The sequence below is a fragment of the Nerophis lumbriciformis genome, linkage group LG07 (assembly GCF_033978685.3).
Source record: "Nerophis lumbriciformis linkage group LG07, RoL_Nlum_v2.1, whole genome shotgun sequence".
Taxonomy (NCBI): domain Eukaryota; kingdom Metazoa; phylum Chordata; class Actinopteri; order Syngnathiformes; family Syngnathidae; genus Nerophis; species Nerophis lumbriciformis.
In genome coordinates this window covers 28,967,501-28,983,919 of record NC_084554.2, presented here as the reverse complement: position 1 = coordinate 28,983,919, position 16,419 = coordinate 28,967,501, and the positions used below count along the sequence as shown (strand labels likewise).

The following is a 16,419-nucleotide window of genomic DNA, read 5'->3' as shown; positions in this document are numbered from 1 at the left end:
AAAAAAAACAACACGTTTGTTCACCAGTCGAGGGAAATGAGCAAACTACAAAAATAACATACTGAAAATTCGATTTTGATATTATTTTTTTTATCTTGATTGAAAATTAACACGTGAGTTGACTGATGAACATTAGCACATCATTTATTCAGAAATTATAAATAACAAATAGGACAAATAGACTGAAAAACAGTTTCTATCCTAGAGCTGTTATTTCCCTAAACTCTGCACTTACCTGAACACTCACCACTTTATTAACTTGCTTAACTCTGATAGAGATCTGCCTGTACAATGTTTTAAAAATGTGTAGTGTGTTAAATTTTTTGTATCATTGTTTGTTGTCTTAGAGTATTTTATGTAGGTTATTTTAAAAGCACTGTGCTGGATTACTGTTCAATTTCATTGTTTCCATGCAATGACAATAAAGGTATTCTGATTCTGATAACGACTAATAAAGATAGAACACTATTAACCGCAAGATGTAAAGTGTAAAAAAAAAAACAACAACATTATGATTTATACATTTTCAGAATGTGCTTGTTCTATTTTTAAACAAAGCCAACAATCTGAAGTTGTCTTTATTTTTAAGTTATCGTGCCGTGATTTTACCAGTCCGGCCCACTTGGGAGTAGATTTTTCTCCATGTGGCCCCCGATCTAAAATGAGTTTGACACCCCTGCTCTAATGTGTACATTTTAATTAACTGTTCTATTTCCCACTCCTACAGTGTAACTACTGAATAGAAGTTGTGATGCACTGCAGGATGGCTACCTGTGCTCTGATGTTTGCAATGCAGCTCCTCAAGCTCTTGACTCAGCTTCTTGAAACGATTGCTCAGACTCTGCTTCTCTCTCTGAGTGCTCTTCAGCCTTTCCTCCCGTTCTTGGGATTCCTCCTCCATTCGCTGTACTTCCTCCCTGTGAGCTTCATCCTCCCTACTCCTGTCCGCTCTTTCCTGCCGGGCTTCCTGGAGCTCCTCCGCTGACTGCCGGAGGAGAGTGATGTGTACCTGGCGCACGAGAATGACATTTAACATTGGTGTTAATACTCATCAATGAATGGGAAATGGGGAAAAAAGTCACTGGATGTTGTAAACTTCTGTTTCCATTTTATTACGATCTATCAAACTTGACAAACATTGCTGAGATACAGTTAGCCACAGTTCACCATGAAAATCCTATATTACATGGGTTCTATATAAATAAACATTGATTGATTGATTGATTGATTGATTCAATTACTTAAGATGTCAATAAACTTCCCAATCAATCAATATATGTGATAAACCTGGCCAACATCAGGTTTTAAAAGGTCTACACTTTGCCACAAAACCATTTTTATGTTGCTATGTTTTTGCAACAGACATACAATAGTGTTAAAAAGTGTCAATGATTCTACAAAACTATTATATTTTGTTTGTTTAGCTATTTTTTGCAAATAACATAACAAAAATGGCTAACATACAGTGCTAAAAAGTGTGAATTTTGCCACAAAAGTGCTATATATTTTGCTATATTTATGCAACAAACAGAACATATAGTGCCTAAAAGTCAACTTTTTACTACAAAACTACTGTTTTTTATTTTGCACATTTTTTGCAAAAGACGTGTGTGCTAAAAACCTTCATTTTGCTACAAAACTACTATCTTTTGTTTATTTAGTTGTTTTTGCAACATGTATATTTTGTTTTTGACCTATTTTGTTCATTTGATGGGTTATAATTGTATACCGCTTTTCTACTTTTAAGGTACTCAAAGCGCTTTGACACTATTTCTACACCTTCACACACCCATTTATAAACACAATCACACTGATGGCCATGCAAGGCACTAACCACGACCCATCAGAAGCAAGGGTGAAGTGTCTTGCTCAAGGACACAACGGACGTGACTAGGTTGGTAGAAGCTGGGGATGGAACCAGGAACAGGTTGCTGGCACGGCCACTATCCTAACCCAGCTATTTAGCTATTTTTTTTGTAAAAACCATGACAAACATTGCCGACATAAATTATCTATATTTTGAGAAAAAAATACTATGTTTTGTTTATGTAGCTTTTTTTTTTTTTTTTACAAATAACATGACAAACAGACAACATATAGTGCTAAAAAGTCTATATTTTATAAAAACAAAACTACTATGTTTTGTTTATTCAGCTAGTTTTTTTAAACCAATACAATAAACATGGTTGATATATAGCGCAAAAATATTTTTTCTACAAAACTAGTATATTTGTTTTATTTAGATATTTTTCGCAACACACTCGACAAACATTTTTTGCCAAATAACTACCACATTTTCTAAATGTGCTATTTTTTGCAACAAAAATGGCTGAAAAACAGCTCTAAAAGCTCTATATTTTGCTACAAAGCTACTTACTGTATGTATTACTGCATTTTTTTTTAACAAATTTGCCAAACATGACTGAGGTACACTGCTAGAATGCTATATTTGGTCAAAAAAACTACTATATATTTGTTTATTTAGCTATTTTTTTTCAGTAAATTTGAAAAACATGGCTAACGTGCAATGCTAATAACTAAATGTTGCCACACAACTACTATATTTTGTTGATTCAGCTATTTTTTTGCAAACAACTCGACAAACATGGCCGATTTACAAGTGCTAGAAATGTTACGTTTGGCCACAAAACTACTAGTATTTTGTTTATTTAGCTATTTTTTGCAATTAACACAACAAACGTGGCTGACATACAATGGTAAAAAATGCTACATTTTGCCACAAAACTACTATATTTTGTTAAGTTAGCTATTTTTTGCAAATAACACAGCAAACATGACCAACATATAGCGCTAAAAAGTCTACATTTTGCCACAAAACTACTATATTTAGTTTATTTAGCTATGTTTTGCAGACATGGCCGAGTATACTGTGCTAGAGTGTATATTTTGCCAGCAAACTACTATATTTTGTTTATATAGACATTTTTGGCAACAAACTTCACAAACATGTACTGTGCTATAAATGTTACATTTAGCCAAATAACTCCCACCTTTTCAAAATGTGCTATTTTTTGCAACAAAAATGGCAGACAAACAGTTCTAAAAGCTCTACATTTTGCTACAAAACTACTGTATGTATTACTACATTTTTCGAACAAATTCACTGAACATGACTGAGGTACACTGCTAAAATGCTATATTTTGTCAAAAAACTACTATATTTGTTTATTTAGCTCTTTTTTTCAGCAAATTTGAAAACACGGCTAACGTACAATGCAAATAACTACTATATTTTGTTGATTTAGCTATTTTTTTTGCAAACACCTCGACAAAGGTGGCCGATATACAAGTGCTAGAAATGTTACATTTGGCCCCACAACTACTATAGATTATTTTCTTTATTTAGCAATTTTTTGCAATAAACACAAAAAACATGTAATTGCTAAAAAATGCTACATTTTGCCACGAAACTACTTTATTTTGTCAAGTTAGCTATTTTTTGCAAATAACAAACATGACCAACATATAGCACTAAAAAGTTACATTTCGCCACAAAACTACTATATTTTGTTTATTTCGCTATTTTTGGCAAATATGGCCGAGTACTGTGCTAAAGTCTATATTTTGCCAGCAAACTACTATATTTTGTTTATATAGAAATGTTTGGCAACAAACTTGACAAATATGGCCGACATACAGTGCTATAAATGCTACATTTTGCTGCAAAACTACTGCATCTTGTTGATTTAGTATTTTATTAAAAAAAAAAAAAAAATACTTTTTTTTGTATAAAATACTACATCTGGAAACAAAAACGCCAAACATGTCTGAGGCAGTGCTTAAAAAGTAACATTTTTCTCAAAAACAATTATAGTTTCTTAATTTAGGTTTTTTTTTTGTGTGTGTTTTTTACAAAAACGCCAAACATAGCCAAGATAGTGCGATACATAGGCGGCAATCTACATTTCTGACAGTGGGTGCTCGGTGTGTGTGTATTAGAGTTGTCCCGATACCAATGATTTGGTACCGGTACCAAAATTATTTCGGTACTTTTCTAAGTAAAGGGGACCACAAAAAAATGTCATTATTGGCTTTATTTTAACAAAGAAAAGTTACGGTACATTAAACATGTTTCTTATTGCAATTTTCTCCTTAAATAAAATAGTGAACATACAAGACAACTTGTCTTTTATTAGTAAGTAAACAAAGACTCCTAATTAGTCTGCTGACATATGCAGTAACATATTGTGACATTTATCATTATATTATTTTGTCAACATTATTAAGGACAAGTGGTAGAAAATGAATTATTAATCTACTTGTTCATTTACTGTTAATATCTACTTATTTTCTGTTTCAACATGTTCTATCTACACTTCTGTTAAAATGTAATAATCACTTATTCTTCTCTTCTTTGATACTTTACATTAGTTTTGGATTATACCACAGATTTGGGTATCAATCCGATACCAAGTAGTTACAGGATCATACATTGGTCATATTCAAAGTCCTCATGTGTCCAGGGACATATTTCCTGAGTTTATAAACATAATATACATTTTTAAAAAAGAAAGAAGATTTTGTGATGTTAAAAAATATCGATGTAATCATAGTAGTGTCGACTAGATGCGCTATTGTACGTGGTATCATTACAGTAGATGTTAGGTGTAGATCCACCAATGGCATTTGTTTATATTGTTGCGTCCTGGAAGAGTTGGTGCTGCAGGTTCTGTAGTGTTTATGTTGTGTTGCGGTGCAAATATTCTTCTAAAATGTGTTTGTCGTTGTTGTTTCGTGTAGTTTCACTATATGGCACATGTTTATGACAGTGTTGGCATTGTTCATACTGCCACCTGTTTAGTAAGTATGCGATTCATTCGCTTGTGTGCAGTGTGTTCAAAGTCAAGATGACTGTATCATTAACTGGCACAATGAAAACTTGGTTAGGTTTTGTTAATCAAAGACTATATGATTTGTGACCTTTTTATTATGTAAAACGGGCCAAACTCGCCACAAAATTGACAACAACAAGATTGATTTTTCAAAAATTAATTTAAAGATTGAAAGTTGCCATCAATCCCACGTGGGTGCTCGGCATTGTCCGTGGGTTTATTTTTGTATGTATCTATACAAGGTCTATATTTTACAAAAAATATATCTTATATTTAAATATTTTGATGAGTTTAATATTTTTGCAACAAACCTCTATTATATACCGTATTTTTCGAACTATAAGTCACAGTTTTTTTCATAGTTTGGCCGGGGTTGCGACTTATACTCAGGAGCGACTTATGAGTGAAATTATTAACACATTACCGTAAAATATCAAATAATATTATTTAGCTCATTCACGTAAGAGACTAGACATATAAGATGTCATCGGATTTAGCGATTAGGAGTGACAGATTGTTTGGTAAACGTATAGCATGTTCTATATGTTATAGTTATTTGAATGACTCTTACCATAATATGTTACGTTAACATACCAGGCACGTTCTCAGTTAGTTATTTATGTGTCATATAACGTACACTTATTCATTATTCACTTATTTATTTTAAATTGCCTTTCAAATGTCTATTCTTGGTGTTGGGTTCTATCAAATACATTTCCCCAAAAAATGCGACTTATACTCCAGTGCGACTTATATATGGTTTTTTCCTTCTTTATTATGCATTTTCGGCCGGTGCGATTTATACTCCGGAGCGATTTATACTCCGAAAAACACAGTAACAAAACAAAATATTTTTCAGAATTTGTGACTTTCTATGACAGAAACATGCTGCATAATGCATGAGAATCCTGCCTTACTTTCTGTTGTCTTCCTGCAGAGTGATTACGCTCCACACTTAACATTTAAATGTCCATGACAATATTATGGATGATTCCCCACATACAAATAATTTAGACCCCTCGAGAATATCTCCTTATGAATCACTCCTCTTAAGAGTCTTCAAGTGTGTTAATTGCTCAGTTGAGCAGTCTCCTTATGATTCATTCGGCTAATATACCGTCATATGCAAATACTTAGGAAATTGAATTCCATTTTTTTGTTTTTGTTCAAGAATAAATTATATTTTTTCCCGGTCTAGCTGTGCGGGAGTGTGCATGATGGCACTTCCATGCAAAGCACTGTTACACTCGCGTGTAATTATGTACATGTGAATAATGATAAAGAATGATCAGGAGTGTATCCATAATGCATGGCCCTTAATACATGTGTCTTTACGAGGCTGAAACTCATTATGTGGAACTCCACAAGCTGAATAAATGCTCATGCACTGACAAGCAGAAAGGAACTATGATCTCATGCTGTGCCATGTTTGTGAGGATAAATGTGTGCGCGGCACCAATAAACATGTTAACTAATATGCCACTGCTTTACAAGGATACCCTCCAACACACACACACTGGCATGTGACTGCCAGATATGTTGGCACTTTGCCAGGCTACAGGCGCCACTTTGACTAATTTGAATATTAAGTGTCCCATTGAGCTCGTAATTGGAATCAATTCCGTCAGCCTTGGCACCGTTTGGTGCTTTAATTAATGGTGGGACAATCCCTTTCTGCCAGGCAAGCATGGGACCATCACATGATCAGTGTGTGTGTGTGTGTGTGTGTGTGTGTGTGTGTGTGTGTGTGTGTGTGTGTGTGTGTGTGTGTGTGTGTGTGTGGGAGCATATCTATTACGTTGGACTCTCTTTTAGCCATGTCCACAAATTTGCTGGTGCCCTTAAATGTCCCATATTAGACATTTCTTCTGCACTTTTAAGTCTCAGAGGTCTCACAATAGTTGGTTGGACACAATCTCGAGCAGGGTTATTCAACTGAATTGTTTTGGGGGCCAGATTTCCAGAAAGCTCAGGACCTGGGGGCCGGATTTTTTACTATTAGTCTTATTTTGTGTATTCCGGGAGAACCAGCGTTGTTAATTTTATTTTGTTACAGGATCATGCTGCTGTTTTAAAGGACCTTCTGCAAAAAAAAGCTAGTTCAAGACCATCTCTATGACAGCACTCTGGTGTTTTTAAGAATCTGCTGTAATAATGTGAGTCTCTCGCAAGTTTGTTGAAGCAAACCACCAGTTGAATAGGCCAAGTGATGAATGAGAGGACCTAGAATGGAACCTTGAGGAACACCACTGTTATAACTAAATAAGTTAAACAAATGACTACTGACTGCATCTACAGCAACACCTTAGTTATATGAATCATGTACGACAAAAAATGTGTCGATGCCAAAAAGAAGAGGGCTTAAAGGGGTGCCTTGAGGAATGCCTCATGTATGTAAATCAAAAGTTTGGACCCCAGTGTTCTATGTTTGCTAGCAAGGTTAAAATGTCAATGCAAGGATCTGCCAATGTGTTTACAGTGGTCCAAGTTCCTCTTTACAACAGGAGCACTCTGGTGTTTTTAGGAATTTGTTGCAATAATGTTTGTCTGCCAACTGAACTCGGGGGCCCGTATATTGTCATTCCCAGGCTGGTGGCCAGTTGAATAGCCTTAATCTATGGCTTTCATTGATGACATAAAACCTTGTTTTCGTTGTGTAATATGTTTAGCCTTATCCTAAGATGCTAAGAAATGCAGTTTATTTTCCATAATGGAGGTGATTAATATTGACTTAGGTGAGCGGCTCCACACTGTGTATGAATACACAAATACCGTAAATTCCGGACTTCAAATCACTATTTTTTTTTTCAAAGCTTTGAACCCTGCGGCTTAAAAAACGGTGCGGCTAATTTATGATTTTTTTCTTTGCTGACGGCCATAATGTACTGTAAATAGATTGTTTTAAAAAAAACACTGAAAAGGTGTGTTATTGTTGGTGCTATGGTGCCATCTTTTCTGCAGGTAATGCCTTTTCCTTCTGTTTAGACTACTATAAACCGGAAGGCCCTCTAGGCGTCCATATCTTTCCTACTCGTATGGGTTCTTCATTTATCACTCCAAGCAATATTTGTAAGTTATACAATATAACTAAAACAATTCATACTCCCTAAACCGTCCCATGTGTGATGTCTGTAGGAGTGTTTTCATGCACATGTGTATGTGCTATAGTAATGTAATGAAGCTAGCGCCGTTAGCATTAGCTAACATACTAACACAGGGGTGTCAAACTCATTTTAGATCGGGGGCCACATGGAGAAAAATGTACTCCCAAGTGGGCCGGACTGGTAAAATCATGGCACGATAACTTATAAAATAAAGACAACTTCAGATTATTTTATTTGTTGAAAAATAGAACAAGCACATTCTGAAAATGGTCAAAAATCATAATGCTGTTGTTTTTTTTTTACATGTACATGCTGCAGTTAATAGTATTCTACCTTTATTTGTCGTTATTTATACTTTCTGAATAAATTATGTGATAGTATTAATCAGTCAACTCATTGGTGTTAATTTTCAATCTATCAAGATAAAAAAATAATATGAAAATCAAATTACAGGATGTTATTTATGTAGTTTGCTCATTTTCCTCGACTAACGTGTTTTTTTTTTGTTTTTTTTTGTTTTTTTTACATATGTAGCAAGATACAAAGAAGTGCTATTGCGACATCTTGTGGACACATTTAGAACAACAGTTTCTTTCATTCAAAAATTCCGGCTCATTTTTATACTTAGCAAACTCATCCCGTGGGCCGGATAAAACCTGTTTGCGGCCTTACGTTTGACACCCCTGTACTAACACGTTTAAGCGTGTCTGTGTTAGTATTATTAACTTACAATGGCATTATTTTCCTATTGTTTTAGTTGTATAAGTTCACCAAAAACTTCACCGTGGACTGAGTGCGTTAGCTGATTGGAGAGCTTGCTTCCATAGCTAGTGGGTCCACGATGACAACCTCTGTTTTGTTTGATCAGCTGTTTTACTTCCGTGTTACAGACAACGTTTGGAAACAATTAAGGTATGTACATAAACATTTCCAAAATATTTCTGTGTAAATAACTAATATCACAACTTACAAAGTTAAAGTTAAAGTAAAGTACCAATGATTGTCACACACACACTAGATGTGGTGAAATTTGTCCTATGCATTCGACCCATCCCCTTGTTCCCCCCCTGGGAGGTGAGAGGAGCAGTGAGTAGCAGCGATGGCCACGCCCGGGAATAATTTTGGTGATTCAACCCCCAATTCCAACCCTTGATGCTGAGTGCCAAGCAGGGAGGTAATGGGTCCCATTTTTATAGTCTTTGGTATGACTTGGCCGGGGTTTGAACTCAAAATCTACCGATCTCAGGGCGGACAAAGCTGTGACTTATAGTCTGGTGCGGCTAAAATAGGGAAAATATATTTTTCTACAAAAATGTTGTGGGTGCAGTTTATATACCGATTGTTTCATTGTTACCGGGGTAACAATGAAATACACTGTCGGCATTTGTCTTTGGCATTAATCGGCAATAACGATCACATACTTTTTCATAAAAAATATTGGTAACACTTTAGTATGGGGCACATATTCTAAGTAACAAAGACTTAATTTAGAGTTATTTGGACACTAGGTGAACATAGTCTAAGTACCCTAACCCTAACCTTATTGAGGGAAGACTCTTCGTTAACGGCTTACTGGTTGTATAATAAGGCCATGCAGAATAAGACATTAATAAGCGCTTAATAATGACTAATTAAGAGCCAATATGTTACTAATTTGCATGTTAATAAGCAACTAATTAATGGTCAATATGTTCCCCATACTGAAGTGTTACCTAATTATTATTACATTTGTTTATTACACCTTGGATGAAGCACCTTCTATTGGTTTTTGCCATGTTCAATTACAGAACAACGACCCACAGCTCACATTCTTCCGGGCACATACCTCTTGGCTGTCAGCAAGCTCAAGCTGTAAGCGTGCGACTTCCTCTTTCCGAAGATCCACTTCCTGTTCCAGCTGTCCGCGCCTGTTAAGGTGCGCGCGGCACGATGCGACGAGACTTTGCTTCAGACTCGCCTGTTCCTGGTTTCTGAGAGGGTGTGCACAGCAAAAAACAAACGCTGTGGGCCTCAGCACGCCGCGGTGATTAAAGCACATATAGGAGCTGAGCCGAATTAAAAGATTTAAAGAGAGGATGTGGAATTTTGCATGCTACATAAAGTCAGCGACAGCACGCAGTTTGGTGAGTCGACTATAAAGACGCAGAAGAAGAGAGGAAGGGGGGGATGGGAAGGGCACCAGAAGGGGGACAAGGACAGAACCAGGATCAGAGAAGGGTTTTCATATAGACGCCATTATTACTGTCTCTCCAGCTCTGATTTCATCTGTAGAATAACCTTTTCACACTCCACGAGGCGCTCCACCTGCTCACTGCAGCGCTGAAACACACACACACACACACACACACACACACACACACACACAGGAAAGGTGAATTGCATCACTAGATTTGTCACTGTCACCCTAAGCTGCAGCCTACAGAGACATGTTCATCTTTCTTAAAAAAAAAAAAACACTTAGTAAAGTGTTCTATTTAAATGGGAGGATAATCATGTGTGGTCATGTACCTTCTGCAGCTTCTGAGCGCGACTTTGCAAGATGAGGTAGTCCTCGTCAGCGTGGGAGTGACTCCGCTGATAAAGTCGCAGGTCACACTCCAACACGACTTTCTACATGAAGAGAGCGCGGAGATAAAAGCGGAGAGGAAACAACTACACTCGTTGTCAAACACTTGCTTATCGCTATGCTGGAAAGCTCTGTTTTGTTGCCCTTGGAATTTTTTTTTTTTTTTGGACCGCACTCAAGTAAGAATACGATAATGCATCACTGCACAGATGTGAGAGAGGAATAAAATACTGCATTACCTCGATTAATATCATTATATTTTTGTCGGTAGTGAGCAGGATTGTACAAACAGTACATCTTGTATTACTTTACCAAGAAAGAGGGATGGGTCAGGAGACATTTTGGTGCAAATCCAGGAAAAGGATAATTACAAAATAAAGCATTGTTTGGCAATAATTTAAAGGGAAAGTTGACTTATAATTGCTTTATACACATGTGGGTATGCCTGCCCAAAATATGAAATGACACAATATAGTTGGGTTGATGTTTACGGGCTAAACACCAAATTCTGGGCCCCAACACACAAGACTTCTAAAGGGCCCTCCATCCCACCCCAAACATAACATCACATTACATACACACTTGATATATTTACATGTACTAAACATATTTATTGCATTAAAAACACATTTAAAAACCTTAACTAGGTTTTTGACTTTAAAAAAGATGGGCTTACCATATTAAGACTAGAACAGTGGTTCTTAACCTGGGTTCGATCGAACCCTAGGGGTTCGGTGAGTCGGCCTCAGGGGTTCGGCGGAGGTCAAGACACACCCGACTCATCGTGTAAATAAAAACTTCTCCCTATCGGGGTATTACGGATACGACAACAGCAGAAGTCACACTGATTTGCAGGTGTGTAATTTGTTGTGAGTTTATGCACTGTGTTGGTTTTGTTCTTTGAACAAGGTGATGTTCATGCACGTTTCATTTTATGCACCAGTAAAAAAACATGGTAAAACTTTAGTATGGGGAACATATTCACCATTAATTAGTTGCTTATTAACATGCAAATTAGGAACATATTGGCTCTTAAATAGTCATTATTAAGTACTTATCAATGCCTTATTCGGCATGGCCTTATTATAACCCTAACTCTAACCAAATAACTCTGAATTAAGTCTTTGTTACTTAGAATATGTTCCCCTAGTGTCCAAAAAACTCTACATTAAGTCTTTGTTACTTAGAATATGTTCCCCTAGTGTCCAAATAACTCTAAATTAAGTCTTTGTTACTTAGAATATGTTCCCCTAGTGTCCAGAAAACTCTAAATTAAGTCTTTGTTACTTAGAATATGTTCCCCATACTAAAGTGTTACCAAACATTTTTATTTTTCACTAAAGAAGGGTTCGGTGAATGTGCATATGAAACTGGTGGGGTTCGGTACCTCCAACAAGGTTAAGAACCACTGGACTAGAACATGATATCTGTCTATTACCTGACCGCTTCTATGTTAGCTACCTCTCTTTGTTTATAATGTAGATATTATGCTGGATCTACTCTCTATTTTATGCTGCAGCTGTTACATATTCTGTTATATTGTACATGGTAATTGGGATTTGTTATATATTGTGTATATTATATAAAAATATAATATAATTATATAATATACTGTATATATAATATGCAAATATTACATATATGTTATATTTTATATTGCTGCTACGGTACATTTTTAGTCTACTGTACCCTACATTATCCTTTCCACCCTTACACTTTCCATCCTTTGCAATTTCTCTTGTGGATCAATGAAGTTTGTCTAAGTCTAACATATCTATCTCAAACAATATATATATATATATTTTTTTTTGTATTACCTAAAATCCTAACACTTTCAATAGAAAGTATCCAGAATATGAATTGTATTATTCATAAAACCTGTAATTATTCACCTAAATATCCATCCATCCATTTTATACCGCTTATCCCTTTCGGGGTCGCGGGGTGTGCTGGAGCCTATCTCATGATTAAAATATTTCACATTCTCCTTCATTTCAGATTATATAAAATTGAGATTAGCTGATTCACTTGGGAGGCAAACATTTTTTTCTGCAAATTCCTAAAACACCCAAGTGCTCCTGTTGTATAGAGGAACTTGGACCATTGTAAACATATTGGCAGATCCTTGCTTTGACATTTTAACCTTGCCAAAAAACATAGAACACTGGGGTCCAAATTCATGATTTCAATATCAGAGGTGTTCCTCAAGGCACCTCTTTAAGTCCTCTCTTTTTGGCAGTAACATATTTTTGTGTTGCTGTAGCTTGTTTACTTTAGATGCAGTGAGTAGTCATTTGTTCAACTTCTTCAGTTGTGCTGTTCCTCAAGGTCCCATTTAAGGTCTCCTCTTTTTTATCATTTGGGCTATTCAACTGGTAGCCTGCGGGTTTAGTTAAAAACAAACTTGTGAGACGCTCATATTTTTGCAGCAGATTCTTAAAAAGACTAAAATGCTGTCATATAGATGATCTTTGACGAGCTTTTCTCTCAAAAACAGCAGAGCGCTCCTGTAACTCTGACAAAATAAATAGACCAAAATCAAATGTCTACTGTAGACACTGGTTTTCCGAAATATATAAAATAAGAATAGTATTGAAAGGAGAAGTACGACACCCCTGAGCTTTCAGGAAATGCGGCCCCCAAAACTATTTAGTTGAAATATCCCTGATGTAAGATTTTCATCAGAATGAATCATAATAATATGTTTTTATTATAATTATATTATTATTCGTGCTTTTCTTGGGGTTAGGTCTCCCCTTTTCTTGAAAACCTTTAAAACCTTTTTCTAAATTTGATTTGGGGTCCTTGAGCGCACCACAATTATGGCAAATGAGATGCTAACTGTTTTAATGACATTCAGACTTTACTTAAATCAATAACGAAGCAGCATCTCCTCATCCGGAAACAACACAGGAAATGTGTCCCGTGAAAAACCGTCTGACCTGAACTCTAATAACTAAAGTTCCTTGGGTGAATAATGTAAACTCACTAGACCGGTATGTTTTAGCGCTTTCATGGCGAGTTTACTGACAGATATAAGTAAGAACTTTACACTACTTTATATTAGAAATGGCAACAGCGGAGGATGAATGTCATATAACAAGATAGAGCAAAAGAAGAAGCTTATCGACTACAGCGTTGGTGAGGACGCGGGCAAGTTTTCAGGATTTATGCAGATCCCAAATACAGATCAGCAGGTACCAGAAGGTAAGAAAAGTTGCTTTTGCATAATATTGCGAAACAAAACGCCAGATAATGTCTTACCTTATACACACACCATAATAATACTCGTATGCTTAATGCGCTGACAATCCTTCAAGCGGTGCGGCTTCATAGCTTACCAAAGTCGTATTAAAACATTTTGAAAGATTTTTGAGCGTCATATGTAATGTTCTATATTTTCAATGGAACATTTCAAATGTTGGTGTTGTTTACTTGAGACATATTGCCATCGCAGTGCAGTCTACACGTATCCCTTATGTTTGACTGCCATCTACTGGTCACACTTATCATTATACCATGTACCAAATAAAATAGCTTCGAGGTGGGTAAGCTTAACCAACTGTATTCTGTACATTAGGCGCACCGGGTTGTAAGGCGCGCTGTCAAGTTTTGAGAAAAAATAAATACATTTATAAGTGCGCCTTATAGTCCGAAAAATACGGTAAATAAAAATATGCTTTGTTGTGCGAACTTTCACCACCCATTGTGTGCCTCGCAGTGCAGCCATTTTGTGCCCGGCAGCACATCCAGTGTGGGCGGGTTGATCGCTCCACGGTGCTCAGTCGGCACAGCAGTGCTGTCGTTAGCAACTGTGCTACTTGTGTGTGTTGTTTACGTGTTTTTCAACCTTTTTACATAATTTCACTAGTTTTGCTCGGTTAATGTGAGTCCAAAGAAAGCAATGGACAAGCAATGTTTGAATTATTCAAGTATCCACAGCGTTGTTGACACTCCTCCTCCCTTCCGCTGCACACCAAGAAGATTAACCATCCAACCATCCATTTTCTACCGCTTGTCCCTTACGGGATCGCGGGGGGTGCTGGAGCCTATCCCAGCTGCACACGGGCAGAAGGCGGTGTACACCCTGGACAAGTCGCCACCTCATCGCAGGGCCAACACAGATAGACAGACAACATTCACACTCACATTCACACACTAGGGCCAATTTAGTGTTGCTAATCAACCTATCCCCAGGTGCATGTAAGGTAAAATTTATTTTATTTGTATTCCTAATCAGTGTAATGAATTGGATGTCTGAGCCAAAATCAGAAGAATGCAGATTTACCCTGTACAAAACTTGTTTTGGGGCATATTGTATTCAAAAAAACTTACTATCGTGCCTCACTGGGCATCCTATCGTTTTAAAAGGCCTCTTTAAGTGTGCTGACATTTTTTTATTCTTTTTATCAAGACACAGAGGAACTGTTTTAATCTGTGGAAAAAATGTGTTTCCTTTAATTCAGCCCGGATGCTGCGTACGTCTGCACTCCATTCAGAGTTGAAAATGATGAATGTTGTTTACAAATGACAAACTTATTTAAATAAGACAGCCCTGTTCCCATAATGGCACACATCCACCATGAGGACTATATCTACCTTCTAATAAAACTACACACCTCAAAAGATGCATGCTCACATATGGAATTGGATTTAAAACATATCATTTGGCTCTAATTTAAAGTGACAATGACCTTGATGTGTCATCTGAGACACATGATTATGTGATGCACACATTTGCATATAGATTTGTTGCGGGGGTACAGAAACTGCTTCCATTATGTAATAAATGATTGTCAACTTCACCATAAATAAGTCTGGACAATACCACTAGAAGGGATTTGAGGACATCCCATCCTAAATCAATATGTTATTATGAAGCTAATTTGCACCGTAACATACTTACTTTGTATTTTTGCAAAGTACCTTTGACTTTTTCAACGCGTTTCATCCTGCTCGATGGCGTGATGTTGCCAACAAGCAGCGATGTGAAGAACGCTCCGTAGGAACCCCTAACCTCTTGATAGGCGCCTCACAATCAAAGTCATTAGGCGGCGTAATAAAGGGCCTGAGATAGAGCCATTCTTCAACAGCCTAACTCTTTTATAACCAACAGATTAAAGTTGATTGGATTAAAATGACATTCCTCCCGTCTGACCTTGGCAGCAGCAGTTAAGTTCATCCAAATTAAATTTCTCAGTAATAAAGATGATTCATTTATTACTTGACGTCGTTAAAAAAAAAAAGATTGGGGCGGCAGTGTTCACGTGCACGGTGACGCAAGCAATGACAGAGCATCTGGGATGCAACATCGTCAAAGTTGTGCTGCTCCACAAAGTCACACAAACATGGACACAGAGTGAGATGTGGTCTGACCTGCTGCTTGACCACGTCCACTTGCTCCTGCAGGCCACACGCGACGCTCCTGAAGTGCTCGGCCTTCTGCTGGCTCTCCGTCAGCAGGTTGTGACTGACCTGGAGCTCGTCCGTCAACTGGTCCAGCGCCTCCTGTGAGCTCTCCCATTGGCCGACCTTTTCTTGGTGGCGCCGCTTTAGCTCCGAAAGCTCTTCTTCCACTGAATGAGTTGCAAGTTGGGACTCCTTCAGCTGCCAATCAGATACGTGTCAACGTAAAAATTGGATAGAATCAAAGATACTGTAATTTCCGGAATATAAACCACTACACGTTTCCCATGCTTTAAACCTTGCGCGGTTAATTTAAGGTAATGGTGTCCAAACTTTTAGCATTGGGCTTAAAAAATTTGGCCATGGGCTGAAAGCGGACTGCATGCTAAGTAACTATATATATATGTAGTCCAGGTTTCTGTGGTTTATCCGTTATACAGTGATCAATACCGGGGTAGAGCGGAATATACGTTAGGTCAGGAAAAAACGC

General features: G+C 37.0%; 1 protein-coding gene across 1 annotated transcript in view; it reads right to left on the bottom strand.

The window, feature by feature from the left end:
• The window catches only part of LOC133605413 (uncharacterized), a 646,046-nt gene that overhangs the window by 407,031 nt on the left and 222,596 nt on the right, over positions 1-16,419 (bottom strand). Inside the window, exons 12-16 of the mRNA XM_072913499.1 lie at positions 15,900-16,130; positions 10,466-10,567; positions 10,200-10,276; positions 9,783-9,927; positions 772-1,009 (exon numbers count right to left, since the gene is read on the bottom strand). Coding sequence (XP_072769600.1) covers positions 772-1,009; positions 9,783-9,927; positions 10,200-10,276; positions 10,466-10,567; positions 15,900-16,130 — 793 coding nt within the window. The remainder of the gene's footprint in view (positions 1-771; positions 1,010-9,782; positions 9,928-10,199; positions 10,277-10,465; positions 10,568-15,899; positions 16,131-16,419) is intronic.